A 16015-nucleotide genomic window follows, 5' to 3' on the forward strand; every position below is an offset into this window, starting at 1 on the left:
ACACACAATTGGTAGGACAGAAATATTACCATTTGTGGGAGGACAAAACTAAAAACATGATAATCTAGTTTTGGGTGTGAAAGAAAATTCACAAAAAGAAAGCTTCAGTTGAAGAGCTGAACCAGTGATTGCTGTAGTAAAGAGCACTTTGGTGAGTGCTCAGCATGTCAGAATTAATCCTGGAAGTGCAGAACTCACCATGAATGCCAGTCTGCCATATGTATTCTTAAGCAGCTACAACAGTTATCCAGTTCCAGTTGCATGTTGTGTATCCACAACTCACAGGAAGTTATATCTTATTGCAAAAGGTTTAACACAGAAAGTCATGTATTAAATATTTATATGGATATGGTATCTGTTCTTTTCAGACATGCTTACATGGCAGACGCTCTATCCATCTGAGCCACCGTGGGCACAGACGATAGTGTGACTGCAGGGACTATCTCGTGCACGCCTCCTACGAGACTCACATTCTCACCTTGTGTATCCACACACTACGTTCGTAGTGTCCTGTCCCAACACACACATTACTCGTGGAAGACATTCTTTCCAAGTCCCGGTTGGAGCACACATTTTCACCTGTCCCCATTGACACACATTTTCACCTGTCCCCATTGACACACATTTTCACCTGTCCCCATTGATATATATATTAACGCCCGTGAGCAGCTGACGGTATTAATATAATTCTAATTTCATGTATTAAGGCTAGAAACTGTAATCTCATGAGGCAGCATAACTCATGTCTCACAAATAACACAGACTATATTCATCCAGTATTTGATACTGAGAGCAACTTCCAACCAACTTCAAACTTAATTGCAAACCTTTTACAAACTTTTTTTTTTTTTTTCTCCAAAATACCAAATATCCATTGTGTGTGTGGTAAAACATCAGCATCCATCATGATGTTTTAATTTATTACTTTGTTGCTACTAATTATATTTGCTATACAGAGTGGTCAGAAACAGTCTGAAAAGCTTGTAAGGGTGTTGCAGAGTAGTTTACACTGAGAAATAATTGCTAAGAAAACAATTTTATATTTTGTGCCATTTCAGAGTTATTTTGCGTTGAGATTAGCCAATCAGGTCATTGTATGCCTAAATTCAAGCAGCCTGTCAGAGACAGTGTTGCCAAACTTGCCCTTCATTTGATTTCTTCAAACTGAACAAACATACCTGTTGCTCACATAGCTTAAATTTATCAGTTCTGAAAAAGGCATATTTTAACTGGTAATGAGCATTTGTGTAAGTAGTAACTCACAGATGTCTACTGCATTTTAGCATGCACAAGTGTTTGAATTTGCATGCACGACGACCTGATAAGCTAAACTCAATACTGCATAACTTGAAACAATATAACATATTGAATTTTTTCTTAATGATTATTTCTCACCACAACCTCCTGTGCAACATCCTTATAAGCTTTTCACATTGTTGCAGACCAGCCTGTGTATGGGGGTTATCACTTTTTCGATTTACCATATTTGATTTTGACCTTTTCATTAGTCTATGGATGAATAATCTGAAATTAATTAAAGCCATATTATTAAGGATTTGTCTTCAGTTATCAAGGTTTTACATGTTTAATGTCAAATATTTAACACATTAACTCGTTTGTAAAGTAATGAGATGTTTGAAGCTGTTTTATATGTGGAAGTTAAGTTCTTTAAATAATTTGGGGCCATGGGTCAGTGGTGCAAATATAATCAGCTTGACAGATGTCATTTGCAGAGGGAACATTGTCAATTTTGAGTGCCCCCATTTGATCTTAACAATTGGTTAATATCATTCAGGCACAGGCTCATCTGGTGGGGCCGACACACAGCAGTGGCAATTCCAAAACACTTTGTTTCTAATGTGGTAAATGAAGTGGTCACATTATTGACTGGGAGACCCCATGTGAGGTCGTTTGGCGGCCTGGTGCATGTCTTGCCACTTCAGTGACTTGCACATTTTTGTGAAGAAGGTGAGATGAAGTAATTAGGACAACACAGACACCCAGTCCATGAGTGAAGAAAATTTCTGACCCAGCCAGGAATCAAACCCACAACCCTATGATCTAGACGCAGTGATGCTGTCCACTAGACCATGAGTGGCAGACTTCTAATGTGGTGTCTTCTGTTTACCAAAAACGTGTGAATGCACGCCTTCTGGTATGAGCTGCTGGAGATGGTGGCTATGTGTATGTGAGGTGTGCTTGCTTGTGTGAATAAATATGTGTGTGTGTGTGTGTGTGTGTGTGTGTTTCTTTTACAGAAGAAGGCTGTGGCCGAAAGCTATGTGCAACTGTCTTTTTCTTGTCCCTGTCTGCAACTCAACATATCATCTTTACAGTGAGTAGCAATCTATCTTTTCTTTATCTTGTTTTTTACATCATAAAATGTCATTCATTTGTGGTTGCCAACGTTTCCCTGCAGACAAACAGATTAGTAATGCTCTGTATGTACACAGCTGATCTTCATGCTTTCTGCCTCTGGGAACCATTTCCTTGCACACTGTATGTCTTCTGCCACTAACAGTTTTGGCATACATCAACTGACTTGTTTAGTTTTAGTTCTGTAAGCAACTTGTGTATATGATGCCTATTGATCACTAATAATTTCTTATGGATGTTTAACAGTGTTCTGCTGGAGCTACTATTTAAACTAGAAACACTGTCACTATGCTGATAAATCTTTCTTAGGTACATTTTTGATATACTGTGGGGTTGTAAGGATTTTTCAGCAATTATTGGGCATTAGTATTGTTCAGTCCTTTAGTGTTTGCTTGAACATGGTTTTGTACCAGCAGTTTCCAGGGCCCTCAGGTGAACTATCCACATCACTCTGTATGGTGATACATAATTTAATAAATGTTATCTCTATGTTCAATTTTGGGCCTGATTGTGACATTTTGCTAATACAAGGTAATATGTTTAAAACTGCAATGCATTAGCTTTTAGGCTGTGCTTCTCTTCTTTTCGTTTCATATATTTCAGCACAAGTTCTTGAGCTTCTTAAATGTTCCCTGGTGTGGAAGGAAATCAACAATTTTGATGTTAAGCTTCTTGATTTCCTAGTATGCACCATTTCAGGTGAAGATATTTTCATAATGTTAGTGGTCTGCAGAGATGCATTACTCAATGTAATGGATTATCAGCATGATGGTGCTTTAGTACATGGGTAACTCAAATCCCTATTTCCTTGTTGTTGTTGTGATCTTCAGTCCTGAGACTGGTTTGATGCAGCTCTCCATGCTACTCTATCCTGTACAAGCTACTTCATCTCCCAGTACTTAATGCAACCTACATCCTTCTGAATCTGCTTAGTGTATTCATCTCTTGGTCCCCCTCTATGATTTTTACCCTCCACGCTGCCCTCAAATGCTAAATTTGTGATCCCTTGATGCCACAGAACATGTCCTAACAACCGGTCCCTTCTTCTTGTCAAGTTGTGCCACAAACTCCTCTTCTCCCCAATTCTATTCAAGTTACGTGATCTACCCATGTAATCTTCAGCATTCTTCTGTAGCACCACATTTCGAAAGCTTCTATTCTCTTCTTGTCCAAACTATTTATCGTTCATGTTTCACTTCCATACATGGCTACACTCCATACGTAGACTTTCAGAAACGACTTCCTGACACTTAAATCTATACTCAATGTTAGCAAATTTCTCTTCTTCAGAAACGCTTTCCTTGCCATTGCCAGTCTACATTTTATATCCTCTCTACTTCGACCATCATTAGTTATTTTGCTCCCCAAATAGCACAACTCCTTTACTTTAAGTGTCTCATTTTCTAATCTAATTCCCTCAGCATCACCCGACTTAATTCGACTACAGTACATTATCCTCGTTTTGCTGTTGTTGATGTTCATCTTATATCCTCCTTGCAAGACACTGTCCATTCCATTCAACTGCTCTTCCAAGTCCTTTTCTGTGTCTGACAGAATTACAATGTCATCGGTGAACCTCAAAGTTTTTATTTCTTCTCCATGGATTTTAATACCTACTCCAAATTATTCTTTTGTTTCCTTTACTGCTTGCTCAATATACAGATTGAATAGCATCGGGCAGAGGCTACAACCCTGTCTCACTCCCTTCCCAACCACTGCTTTCCTTTCATGCCCCTCGACTCTTATAACTGCCATCTCGTTTCTGTACAAATCGTAAAAAGCCTTTCGCTCCCTGTATTTTACCCCTGCCACCTTTAGAATTTGAAAGAGAGTATTCCAGTCAACATTATCAAAAGCTTTCTCTAAGTCTACAAATGCTAGAAACATAGGTTTGCCTTTCCTTAATCTTTCTTCTATGATAAGTCATAAGGTCAGTATTGCCTCACGTGTTCCAGTGTTTCTACGGAATCCAAACTGATCTTCCCCGAGGTCAGCTTCTACCAGTTTTTCCATTTGTCTGTAAAGAATTTGCGTTACTATTTTGCAGCTGTGACTTATTAAACTGATAGTTCTGTAATTTTCACATCTGTCAGCACCTGCTTTCTTTGGGATTGGAATTATTATATTCTTCTTGAAGTCTGAGGGTATTTTGCCTGTGTCATACATCTTGCTCACCAGATGGTAGAATTTAGTCAGGACTGGCTCTCCCAAGGCCATCAGTAGTTCTAATGGAATGTTGTCTACTCCCGGGGCCTTGTTTCAGCTCAGGTCTTTCAGTGCTTTGCCAAACTCTTCATACATTATCTTATCTCCCATTTCATCTTCATCTACATCTACTTCCATTTCCATAATATTGTCCTCAAGTACAGCACCCTTGTATAGACCCTCTACATACTTCTTCCACCTTTCTGCTTTCCCTTCTTTGCTTAGAACTTGATATTCATACAGGTGGCTCTCTTTTCTCCAAAGGTCTCTTTAATTTTCCTGTAGGCAGTATCTATCTTACCCCTAGTGATATGTGCCTCTACATCCTTACATTTGTCCTCCAGCCATCACTGCGTAGCCATTTTGCACTTCCTGTCGATCTCATTTTTGAGACGTTTGTATTCCTTTTTGCCTGCTTCATTTACTGCATTTTTATATTTTCTCCTTTCATCAATTAAATTTAATATTTCTTCTGTTACCCAAGGATTTCTACTAGCCCTTGTCTTTTTACCTACTTGATCCTCTGCTGCATTCACTACTTCACCCCTCAGAGCTACCTATTCTTCTTCTACTGTATTTCTTTCCCCCATTCCTGTCAATTGTTCCCTTATGCTCTCCCTGAAACTCTGTACAACCTCTGGTTTAGTCAGTATATCCAGGTCCCATCTCCTTAAATTCCCACCTTTTTGCAGTTTCTTCCATTTTAATCTACAGTTCATAACCAAAAGATTGTGGTCAGAGTCCACATCTGCCCCTGGAAATGTCTTACAATTTAAAACCTTGTCCCTAAATCTTTGTCTTACCATTATGTAATCTATCTGATACCTTCTAGTATCTCCAAGATTCTTCCATGTATACAACCTTCTTTTATGATTCTTGAACCAAGTGTTAGCTGTGATTAAGTTACACTTTTTCCTTAAGCATTCTTTTTCCTGGCAAAGACACACATTGCAGTTCGTTAGTAAACAATACTTTTTAGGATGTCCCTGGCTGCTTAATATAGGCTTTATGTGCTGTACCTGCAACAATCTTTCCTGTGCTACATCTTAGTGGGTAAAACGTAACAAACCAAGATATCATCCCTTTTGTCCATGGTAGAAATTCGAACACATCAACAGCTGCTAAATCCAATATGTTTCCTGACACAGCACTGTATATGAGGTCTGGTCAAAAAATTCAGGAACTTTATCCACAAAATTTTGCTATGCTTACCTTCTATTTATTGTTAATACTTTCCTCCACATCAAGATGGAAAATGTCGCAAAATTTGCCTACCTTGGAAGTTTTTGAGATGATATAGCCATGAAATATGTAGCAAACAATGTTCAGAAGAGCATATCAAGATAGGGAGCAGGCTTTTACACAGCACCCAGAAAACTGAGGCTGTTAAGTGGTGATAATGATAATGATTATGCTTCTCCATTGTTTCAGAGGTTACTTTACTGTGGTCACAAGAAAAGCTGAACTTCGCTATTGTGCGATGATTATTATAGTTCCTGAGGGATATCCTTTTTCAGCTCCTCTGATTTTTTCATTCTGTTCCTATAAGTACATCACTGTTTCTGTGCCTCTTCCTGTTTTGTTAATGTAGTAAAGTTAAACTGTTTTCAACCCAAAGTTGGGTCTGAACACCATAGTACTTTACTAGGCATTAACTTATTGGAGGTTGTGTATGCTGTTGCTTTTGTCAGTACTTTGAACTGACTTACCCATACAGTTGCAAGGGGATCTTCAATTGATTGCGGACCCTGAACCTTGGTAAAACTCAGTGTTTTTCACATTAACTAACATTGCCATAAGTGAGAGAAATGATAAGTAAAAGATTAAAATTTTAGGACTAAGTGGGGATCAAACCTGAGATCTTTAGTTCCATAGCCTGGCACTTTACCACTGAGACACCGAGCCATACCTCTAAAATATTTTCAAGAGGACCATTAGAACACTCATTTCAACCTAACTTATTTTGTCATACTTCATTTGGCAATTATAGATGGTCTTTTGGGCACACAGACAACTATTACATTAATTTCGCTGTCTTTCAAGAATCCATGTTTGTCACTTCCACAGTGTTTCTGGCCTTTTCACGGGTCTTCAGTTCACTGGCTATTTCTGCCTGTCAGTTACTTTAGCCATGATCCTCACTGTTGATTGAGTTTCACTTCAAGTTACAAGTTCGTCAACATCTCTGTTACATTATCAGGGGGAACCTGAAAAGTTCACATTTTACTGTAAATGTGAACATAGATGTAAATTCTGCCTCAAAATATGAAAACAAAAAAGTACATAATAAATGCTATTTCATAGTGAACTGTATCCAGACGAACTATTTCATAAGAGATATTTGAAATAGTTTTATTTTCTGCATACAAATATTGAAAATTGAAAACTAAATTAATTTTTGGTTACTGGTATCGCATATCATCTTGGGAAGCCCAATTTGGAAAGATAATATGCATAAGAATGTGTTTGGAAAACAGAAAGTGCATGAATGCAGAGATGTATCAGTGCACTCAATACTCTGGTGCCACATCAACTGTGGGTGATTGAATGGTTTCTGTACACACTGTATAATGCATTGTAGGACTCCTACAATGCAATGAAGTAGTGACTGCAGCAGAGGATCAAGTAGGTAAAAAGACGAGGGCTAGTAGAAATCCTTGGGTAACAGAAGAAATATTAAATTTAATTGATGAAAGGAGAAAATATAAAAATGCAGTAAATGAAGCAGGCAAAAAGGAATAGACCGTAGCTTCTTAGAAAAAGAGAAAGACATGTGTTTCTTTGCTAGCTAAAGTTCAAAAGTTGGACACTTTAATGTGGCAGTTTTAGGTGTCATCAGATACCGGTAGAGGTTGGTCCTGAACTTCACCGTTTATGACACTGCCAACCTGTGCAAGATCTGTGCTGTAGCCATTACTGCTGAGACACCTCTAAAATATTTTCAAGAATGCCCATTCCAGCATAACTTATCTCATTATATCATATTTGGCTCCCATAGCTGGTTTGTTGAGCTCACAACCATCCATTACCGAGTGTTTTCTGTTGTGATGCTAATTGTTTTCCTTTCTTACTTTTAAATGAGTGAAAAGATTAATTCTGGTCCGCCATGGAGTTGGATTATGATACTTGCAATCAAAAGTGATTGGTGATCCACATGACCATCTCCTCTGGTTATCACAGTTCTAGTTTGTTTATGCTTGTGATCAACCACCAGTTTTGTAGTGTCCTCACTCAGTATTGTAGCACCCAGAAAACAAAATCTGTCAACATATTTTGATAATGTGTAAAGTCTCCCCTAATGTGCAAATCGAGTTATTTTCAGTTCTGCTTCTGCGCCAAGTAGTTTGTCGGTTCTGCCTGTAGCATTGTCCAGTATGGTTTGCATAACTGTGAATGACCACAAAAGGTCAAAATCAATGGCTGCCAATTTTGTAATTATAAATTTGGGTGGGAAAAGAAAAATAATATAGAAAAACAACTTAAATCAGAGAAGCAGTCTATTCTTGTGTAGAAAAATGCTGCTGACTCTCAACATAAACACTTAATTGTCGGAAGTTTAAATAGAGCCAAAAAGGAAAACAAGAAGAGACCATTAAAAAATCTGTTGAAGTTCTGCAAAAGCAAACTTTCCAGTCAAGAAGCTCTCCAACACCACTTTTTTTTAACAGTCAATTTTAACACACTAAGGCTTTGTCTCTAGGCAAGCTGCATGACAACTTTGTAAATTTATAGTTCTAATTTGTGCAAACAGAGAATTAGATGCAAATTTCACTAAAAATAGATATTAATTTTACCAAAAAGTTGCTAATTTCAGCAGAAATAGAGACTGAAATTCTGGGTCCCTAATTACCATTTGTAGCTCTTTCACACCACAAAACACAATGCTCTTAATAACAGGCAATTCTTCTTTCTGTGCATTGCAAGCTGATCAGCATGTGTGAAGTCCCTGTGGTATAGGATAATCTTAGTTGGAGGTCGGGGGGACGATGTGTATTTTGCCACATCAGTTAATTAAATGCTTAATTCCAAAACTCCCATTGATTCACAAATTATATAATTGTGACTTGTGATTGTTGTTCATTGCCTGAACTATTTCTTTTTCTTCTTCTTCTTTGGACCTACTTAGGACCATGGTGCTCCTTTTGACTTTTCACGTGGGTCTTCTCTTCCTTCTTAGCCCAGAAAGCTTTAATTTCTGGCTGTGAGCAAGCTTTCTCTCCTCTGTCCATTTTGCTCTGCTGGTCCGAATGCTCTTTTTGCGGTTAAGGAACATTGGGAATACCCCTTGAATTTGGACTGGTCCTGTATGGTTTTTAGTGAAATTTCAAGGTCTGATTTCACTGTGGTGATCCATTTGTTCTTGGAGGCTTTCCCTCTACCTCTTGTGGTGAAGATGCAGTTCATAAGTCTGCAGTGATTCTGTGGGTCAAATGTCCGTAGAAGGCCAGTCACCTTTTCCCCATAGATGTAACTGACTTCTTGGAGATGGTACAGCTCACTGTTGGTTGTCTGGTTTTTCAGGTGTCATCCCCTTTTCTTATTGGTCCTAGCATGCTTATTAGGGTTTTGCATTCCTTGAGCTCTAATTTCCTGAGTGGGCACTTCCTGTTCATTAAGAGGCAGTCAGAGGCATATAATATGGAGGGCCTTACTACTGAGTTTTAATGTTCGAGCCTAGGGTTCTTGGGAAGGTACTTAGAGATGTAAATGCTCTTGCAAGAGTGGTAGACTCTGTCCAACTTGGCACATCTAGTGCGTACTGCCAAGATCTCCCTGTCAATTGCTGAAATCAACTCTTCTATATATTTGACTGTAGGGATGTCATGAATGTTGGTGGCTTTTAATGGAACTGGAGATGGGACTCCCTTTATGATTATCGTGAACTCAGTTTTTTGCATACTGACCTTTAAACAGGTCTTGGCTGCTATGCTGTACAGGCTCTGCAGTTGGTGAGGTCATCTATATTGTTGGCTAATAAGACAAAGTCATCTGCAAAGGCTAGGCAGTGTACAGTGAGGTTATCGTTCTTGTATCCAATCTTCATTCCAGTGCCTGATGGTAGTGTGCAATTCCATTCCCTGATAATCTTCTCCAGTACACAATTGAAGAGCATTCACAACAGGCCATCACATTGTCTAACTCCTGTTTGAATGATGAAACTCAGAGTTTACTTCGAAATTTGACTTTGGAAGCCATGTTTGAGGAGTGAGCTGGACTAGTCTGGTGATATTATCTTCTAGGTCCAGTTCTCGTAGGGTGGAGATGAGTGTCTTCCTGCCTCTCAAACTGCCCAGACTCTTTATATTTACTTGTGCATAGATTCACATAGCATCCAGACCTCTTCAAAGAAAGCCACTACCTGATAGTATTATAGCCTTATTTGTGCTTGGATGCTGCCTACGATAAACTTCCACTATTTTAACACCATATTGTTTGTTATGTTTATACTGTGTCTGTACTAAGCACCTTCACTCTCGTTCTATTTTCCTGTGACCTGCTCTGGTTTTCAAAAATTAACAAGGTACTTTCTGGCAGATTAAAACTGTGTGCCAGACCAGAAGTTGAACATGGACCTTTACCTTTCACTCTACCAACTGAGCAATCCACTCACAACTTACAACCTGCTGTCGGAACCTTACTGTCACCAGTACCTCTCTCCTATATTCAGTCCCAGTCCAGAACTTTTAATCTGCTGCAAAGTGAAAATTCATTCTAGAATATAGTTATTGTTTGCACTTCCATTAATTTCCTTTGCTTTGGCGTTTGTTGCAGTGGTGTTTTAGCATTGCTATTGGATTCAAAGTGATACAGACAATGCTGTTAGAGCTGTAGCGGCACCACCATTTAGGATAGGGAAAGTTAGTTTTGGCCTCTTCTCAATGACAATGGAGAACGATTGATTGCAATTTGTGAACAATTTGATCTAAAAATTACCAACACATTTTTCAAACATAAGGACATTCATAAATATATTTGGCAACAGAACACCAAAGAAATTCGTTCTATAATAGATTATATTATCACTAGGCAAACAAGTAGTTTCAAAGCAGTAGACGTCAGATCTTATAGAGGAGCCCAGTGTGGATCAGACCATTATCTAGTTAAAATGAAGTCTTTCTGGCCATGGAAGAATGCAAGGAGCGATACAAGTAACATAAATAAAACAAACCAGACTGAGAAAGATGAAAATTTACCTTTTAATATTGACAGCCTACAAGACGAAAGTATCAGAACACTCTTTGCGGCCAGGATGGAAAGGAAACTGGTTGAATCATTTGAGGGAAGTACAGAGGAAATATACGACTATATAAAAGCTAATGTGAAAATCATAGCAATGGAGGTGTTGGGTAAAAAAGATAGCAACCACAACCGTGCAGCAGAGTGGTGGTCAGAGGAACTAGAGGTCCTCATTAGAGAAAAACGAAATGCGTTCCTTCAGTGGTTGAATGATAAATCAGAAGAAATAAGATCAATATACAAGAGAAAGAAGAATGAAGTGATGAAAAAAATAAGGATGGCAAAAAATGAAGCATGGGAAAGAACTTGTGCCAAGGTGAATAGCAAATTAGGATTTGGGAGAGCAAAAGAAGCATGGTCAGTATTGAAAGGGCTTCGACAGGATACAAAAAGCAAAACTAATCTCCAACTGATAACACAAAAGGAATGGGAAGAGTATTTCCAAAAATTATTAAATGAGGACAGAGAAGAATATCTAGAAGAAGGAACAGGGGAAGATAAAGGACATGAAGATGATGAGATCCAGATTTTAGAAAGTGAAGTACTTCAGGCGTTGAGAACAGGAAAGAATGGTAAATCACCGGGACCAGGAAATATCAATCTGGAGTGTCTGAAATATGGTGGTGACAAAATTGTGAAACTGATAACACAGCTCTTCAACAAAATGATACATGGAGATTCAATACCCAACGAGATGAAGCTAGGTTACATTAATACAATATTTAAGAAAGGGGATCGCAAAATTTGTTCAAACTATCGAGGAATTTGTGTTACAAACACATTAATGAGGATTTTTGTGAGAGTAATTAAAAACAAACTGGAAAAAAATTTTAGAACCCAAGAAGAACAATGTGGATTCATGGCTGGGAGATCATGTGTAGACCATATTTTCACATTACGACAGATTTTGGAGAAACATAGGGAAAAATCAAAAAAATATAGGATTAATTTTCATAGATCTAGAAAAAGCATATGATACTGTTCCAAGAAAATTACTTTGGAGAGCACTACATATGGCAAACATAAACCCTCCCTTGATTAAAATAATACAACAGATGTATAAAGATAACATTTGCCAAGTGAAAGTTGGTAATAAACTTTCACAGAAATTTAGAACAAGCAAAGGCCTTTTACAAGGCTGTCTCATGTCACCATTATTATTTAAAATCTATATAGATATTAGCCTTAGAACATGGTCTCGTAAATGTAATAGTATGGGATTAGAAATAAGAGATGGAGTTTACCTACATCATTTATTATTTGCTGATGATCAAGAAGTAGTAGCACAAGATGGGGAGGATGCCAACTATATGTGCAATCAACTAGCAGTAGCATACAAAACTTGGGGTTTGAAGATTAATTACCAAAAAACAGAATACTTGACTAATGATTCAGATGAGCTATACATTGAAGGAAAGAAAATCAAAAAGATAAACACTTTCTGTTATTTAGGATCCATTTTAGAAATCGAGGGAAAATCAGAGTCAGAAATCAATAAAAGAATTAGTAGCGGACGGAGGGTCATTGGGATGCTTAACTCAGTCTTATGGAGCAGGAATGTAATGAGCAGAACTAAAAAACTAATATACAAATCCATATTAGAGAGTGTGGTTCTGTATGGAATGGAGACCTGGACAATTAACATGAAGCACATTAAAAAATTACAAGCTATAGAGATGGACTTTTGGAGAAGATCGGCAAGAATCTCCAGGAAAGAAAAGATAAGGAACACCGAAGTAATAAGGAGAATGGAAATAAAAGAAAGAATATATGACGTAATGGATAGGAAGAAATTACAGTGGTACGGGCATGTACGACGAATGGAGAAAACCAGAATACCAAAATTGATACTGGAGTGGGAACTGGAGGAGAGAAGAAGAAGACGACGACCTATGACAACCTGGCTCCAAAGTGTACAGCACATAATGAGGAGAATGGGCGCAGAGGAAGAGGACACACAAGATCGAAACACCTGGAGAAATATTTTGAGATTATAGTTTAAGAACGTTTATTGTTTGTATTGTAATTTCCAAGTAAATTATTACGTTGGAGATAAGCCTCTGTAATGAGGAAAAGCTCAAAATAATAATAATAAAGTTAGTTTTGTGCAATATCACAAGTTACAGCCAGGTGCGGACCGGATTGCAGTGAGTTATGCATACCAACAGTTGCGAAGTAGAATAGAGGCCACAGAGCCGTCAAATTGCTGAAAGAGTATATGTGGCGGTTTTGTATGTCACAAATCACAGACAGAAGGGGCCCACTGGTCAATTTAGCGTGTTATGAGTATGTGATGCGAAATGGTGCGTATGGCAAAACAGAGGTGCACAGCTGCATATAAATAGGTGCGGGTTTCTAACGAGATTCATTCAAGTGTGGCAGCTCTCCTGGCTGGCGGGGCATGTCACATCACCAGCTAGATGCAGCAGCCGGTGGGGCGCCAGCATTCCAGTCCATGGTGGGTCACTGGTTCGACCCTCTGAGGCTGATGCAGGATCCATAGCTAGCCAGTGGCAGGCCACACCACGGCTCGCTACCGCAGGCAGTCGTCCTGGCTTCCAACACATGCCAGAGGCGTTCCGAGGTGAGGGCCACAGATTCGGATGCCGGATCACAGGCACTTGTTGTCGCTGCGATCTCAGCCACGCCAGCAAGAAGCACCCAGCTGGCCGCCTGCGGCTCACACCAAGTGGTGCTGAGTTTGCAGGGACGCAGACCGCTGAGTCGACTGCCGGCATCCCGACGACAATGCAACTCCGCTGGCGTACAAGGCTGACACACAGCAGTGCGTGCATGGGTTGCTGAGGGAGCCATTCTGTGCCACGCCGTTTCACAGACAGCAAAGTGGTGCCCTCAGCATTGCGGGACCCGGTGACGCAGATAGAGAGGAATGGGGGCACTGCAGATGGAAACAACAAATCACTTGGAAAGCTGGGAGTCTTAATACTGTTTTTTTCTACCTCTTCCCATTACATTTAGTCATCCGTATACATGTGGTGGCTGAAGTTGAGAGCCATTGGTGCAAATTTGTCATCTGCAACATTGAATGTGCCCTTGTTTAGTTGCATCTTGTCACTATTGGTGCTGCAGTCCCATGAAATATGACTGCCTCCTCTGCTGCACTGTATCTACAAATTTCACCGTTTTGACCCTACTTACATTTTGTTAAAGCAAATTTCCAAATTTTGTGCACACACAAATTGCATTTTGCTCACACAGTTTTAAAACAAATGTTCCAACATTACTTGGTCCATATCATAATGTTTATTAACACCAAACTCTTGTCTACTTGTGTGAATAGTGTCTATCTGTTTAAACAATGCCCTGGATTAAATTCCAAACCTCTCCGCTGTGCCTCATGAGGTGAGGCCATGAGACACTGTTGATGGTGATCTATCTGTTGGGTGGGGATGTTAAGCTTGATGGCCCCAGTGATGCTATTTGAGCGAAGTAGGCTATTTTCCAGCACTAGGTTCCACCCTCTCCTTTCTCATATCATCATCATCACTACAAAAACATGACAGCACACTACACACACTTATTGTAGCACCTACATTTAAACACACAACTATCACACTTCACTAGCAAAAAGTGTCATTGTGTGTGAAGGACCAATTTGGTAGCTGACTCTGCCCTTCAGGATCTTTCATCCACCAGTGGTGTCTTTACTTTTACCTGGTAAATGGCCTGGAAGAATTTATGCAGAATTGGCATTTCTGGCTGTATTTAGACCAGAGATGTTTCAGTGACTTATGCAACCATTTAACACCTACCTATTACCTCATTGTAAACAGATACTTTGTTCTGTTACAACCACATACCTCTTTCTTTTACTCTATTTTGGAAACAATCTCTTATTCAGCTCATATTGTTATGTGTCACAAAGTGTAAAACTTTCTTCCTTTTTGGTCACTATCAGAATATGATGGAAAAATCTTACATTATCAAGTTTTTGGAAGAGTGGAAAAGGAGAGAGAGAGAGAGAGAGAGAGAGAGAGAGAGAGACTGACTGATAATATTCTCTTTACATTGAACATAGTTTTATTTTGTTTCATGATTTTCACAAAACATTTGTAGGCTTCACTGTGCCTCTTCTTTTGCATTCATTCAGTTGTTTGTAATACACAGTTATTAAAAACTTCATTTGTTTCTTTCACTTCTAAATTACCATATATATTGTTGGCTATGCCAGCTACCATATTCAGCCTGATTATGATTCACTTGTTCAATTTAGATATCATTTTCTTTTCACATTGCCAAGTATCTGTAAAGTTACAGGAACATGAAAATGTATGTAGACTTATTGACCATGAAAAGTATGCAACTGGGCTGTGTTCTTAGCATCATTGGCATAAATATCTGTTTTGGTTTAGTTCTTTTTTCAGTTTCATCTTGAGATTAGTTGAGTATCAAGATAGAATCTAAGAAATCTCTGAAATTTGAGTTATCTAAAGAAAGTTGTTATGCTTGATATCTGAAAAATATTATGCATCAAATCATAAGTCTTTCTTTCTCATCCAGGTATTTGATGATAATTTTGCACATGGTGATCTGCATCCTGGAAATATGTTGGTTCAGAATGTGGCATCATCCAAGGAAACTAACTCTGTTGTTTCATTAATCAAGAGAACCCCTTCTACTTCTTTTAGACTTGTGATTTTAGACTGTGGAATTGTTGCTTCATTAGATGAACTGGGTAAAAAAGCTCTGAGAGATGTCTTTACAGCTGTAGTGAATGGTGATGTAAGTATGGTGTTAACAAATTTTTTCAGTTGATTTTTACAATCTCAGAATTTCTGTATCTATTAGCTGTTGAAATTCTAGGTATACTATTTTCTAAACTATGGTTTTATTTATCTCTCTCACTGTAAAATGTTTGTTTATGGAATATCAGTGGTATTAATACCACTTTATACTTTAATTTGTATACTTAATTTATATAATATGCTGAATTTTCATATCCATTGTTTTAATAATTTTATTTATTTATCAAACATGCTCCATTTGTTCGTGTCTTGGTGGCTGACGCTGAGATTGTGTTGATATTAATTTTACACTTGAGTTTTAATTAAGGTTACAGCAACATTTAATAAGCATGCTGCAAGAACACAATTTGGCATTTGTTTATAATTTGTAGCAAAAATATTTCCAGTACACATTGTGGTACAAGAAAGTGCAATATTTGGGGCCACAGAGT

General features: G+C 38.4%; 1 protein-coding gene across 1 annotated transcript in view; it reads left to right on the forward strand.

Annotated features, from left to right (window-relative positions):
• LOC124788085 (uncharacterized aarF domain-containing protein kinase 2-like) overlaps window positions 1-16015 on the forward strand; it is a 106583-nt gene that overhangs the window by 78083 nt on the left and 12485 nt on the right. Inside the window, exon 7 of the mRNA XM_047255182.1 lies at window positions 15340-15561. Within this exon, the coding sequence (XP_047111138.1) occupies window positions 15340-15561 (222 nt within the window). The remainder of the gene's footprint in view (window positions 1-15339; window positions 15562-16015) is intronic.

This window comes from Schistocerca piceifrons, chromosome 3 (assembly GCF_021461385.2).
Source record: "Schistocerca piceifrons isolate TAMUIC-IGC-003096 chromosome 3, iqSchPice1.1, whole genome shotgun sequence".
Classification (NCBI taxonomy): Eukaryota; Metazoa; Arthropoda; class Insecta; order Orthoptera; family Acrididae; genus Schistocerca; species Schistocerca piceifrons.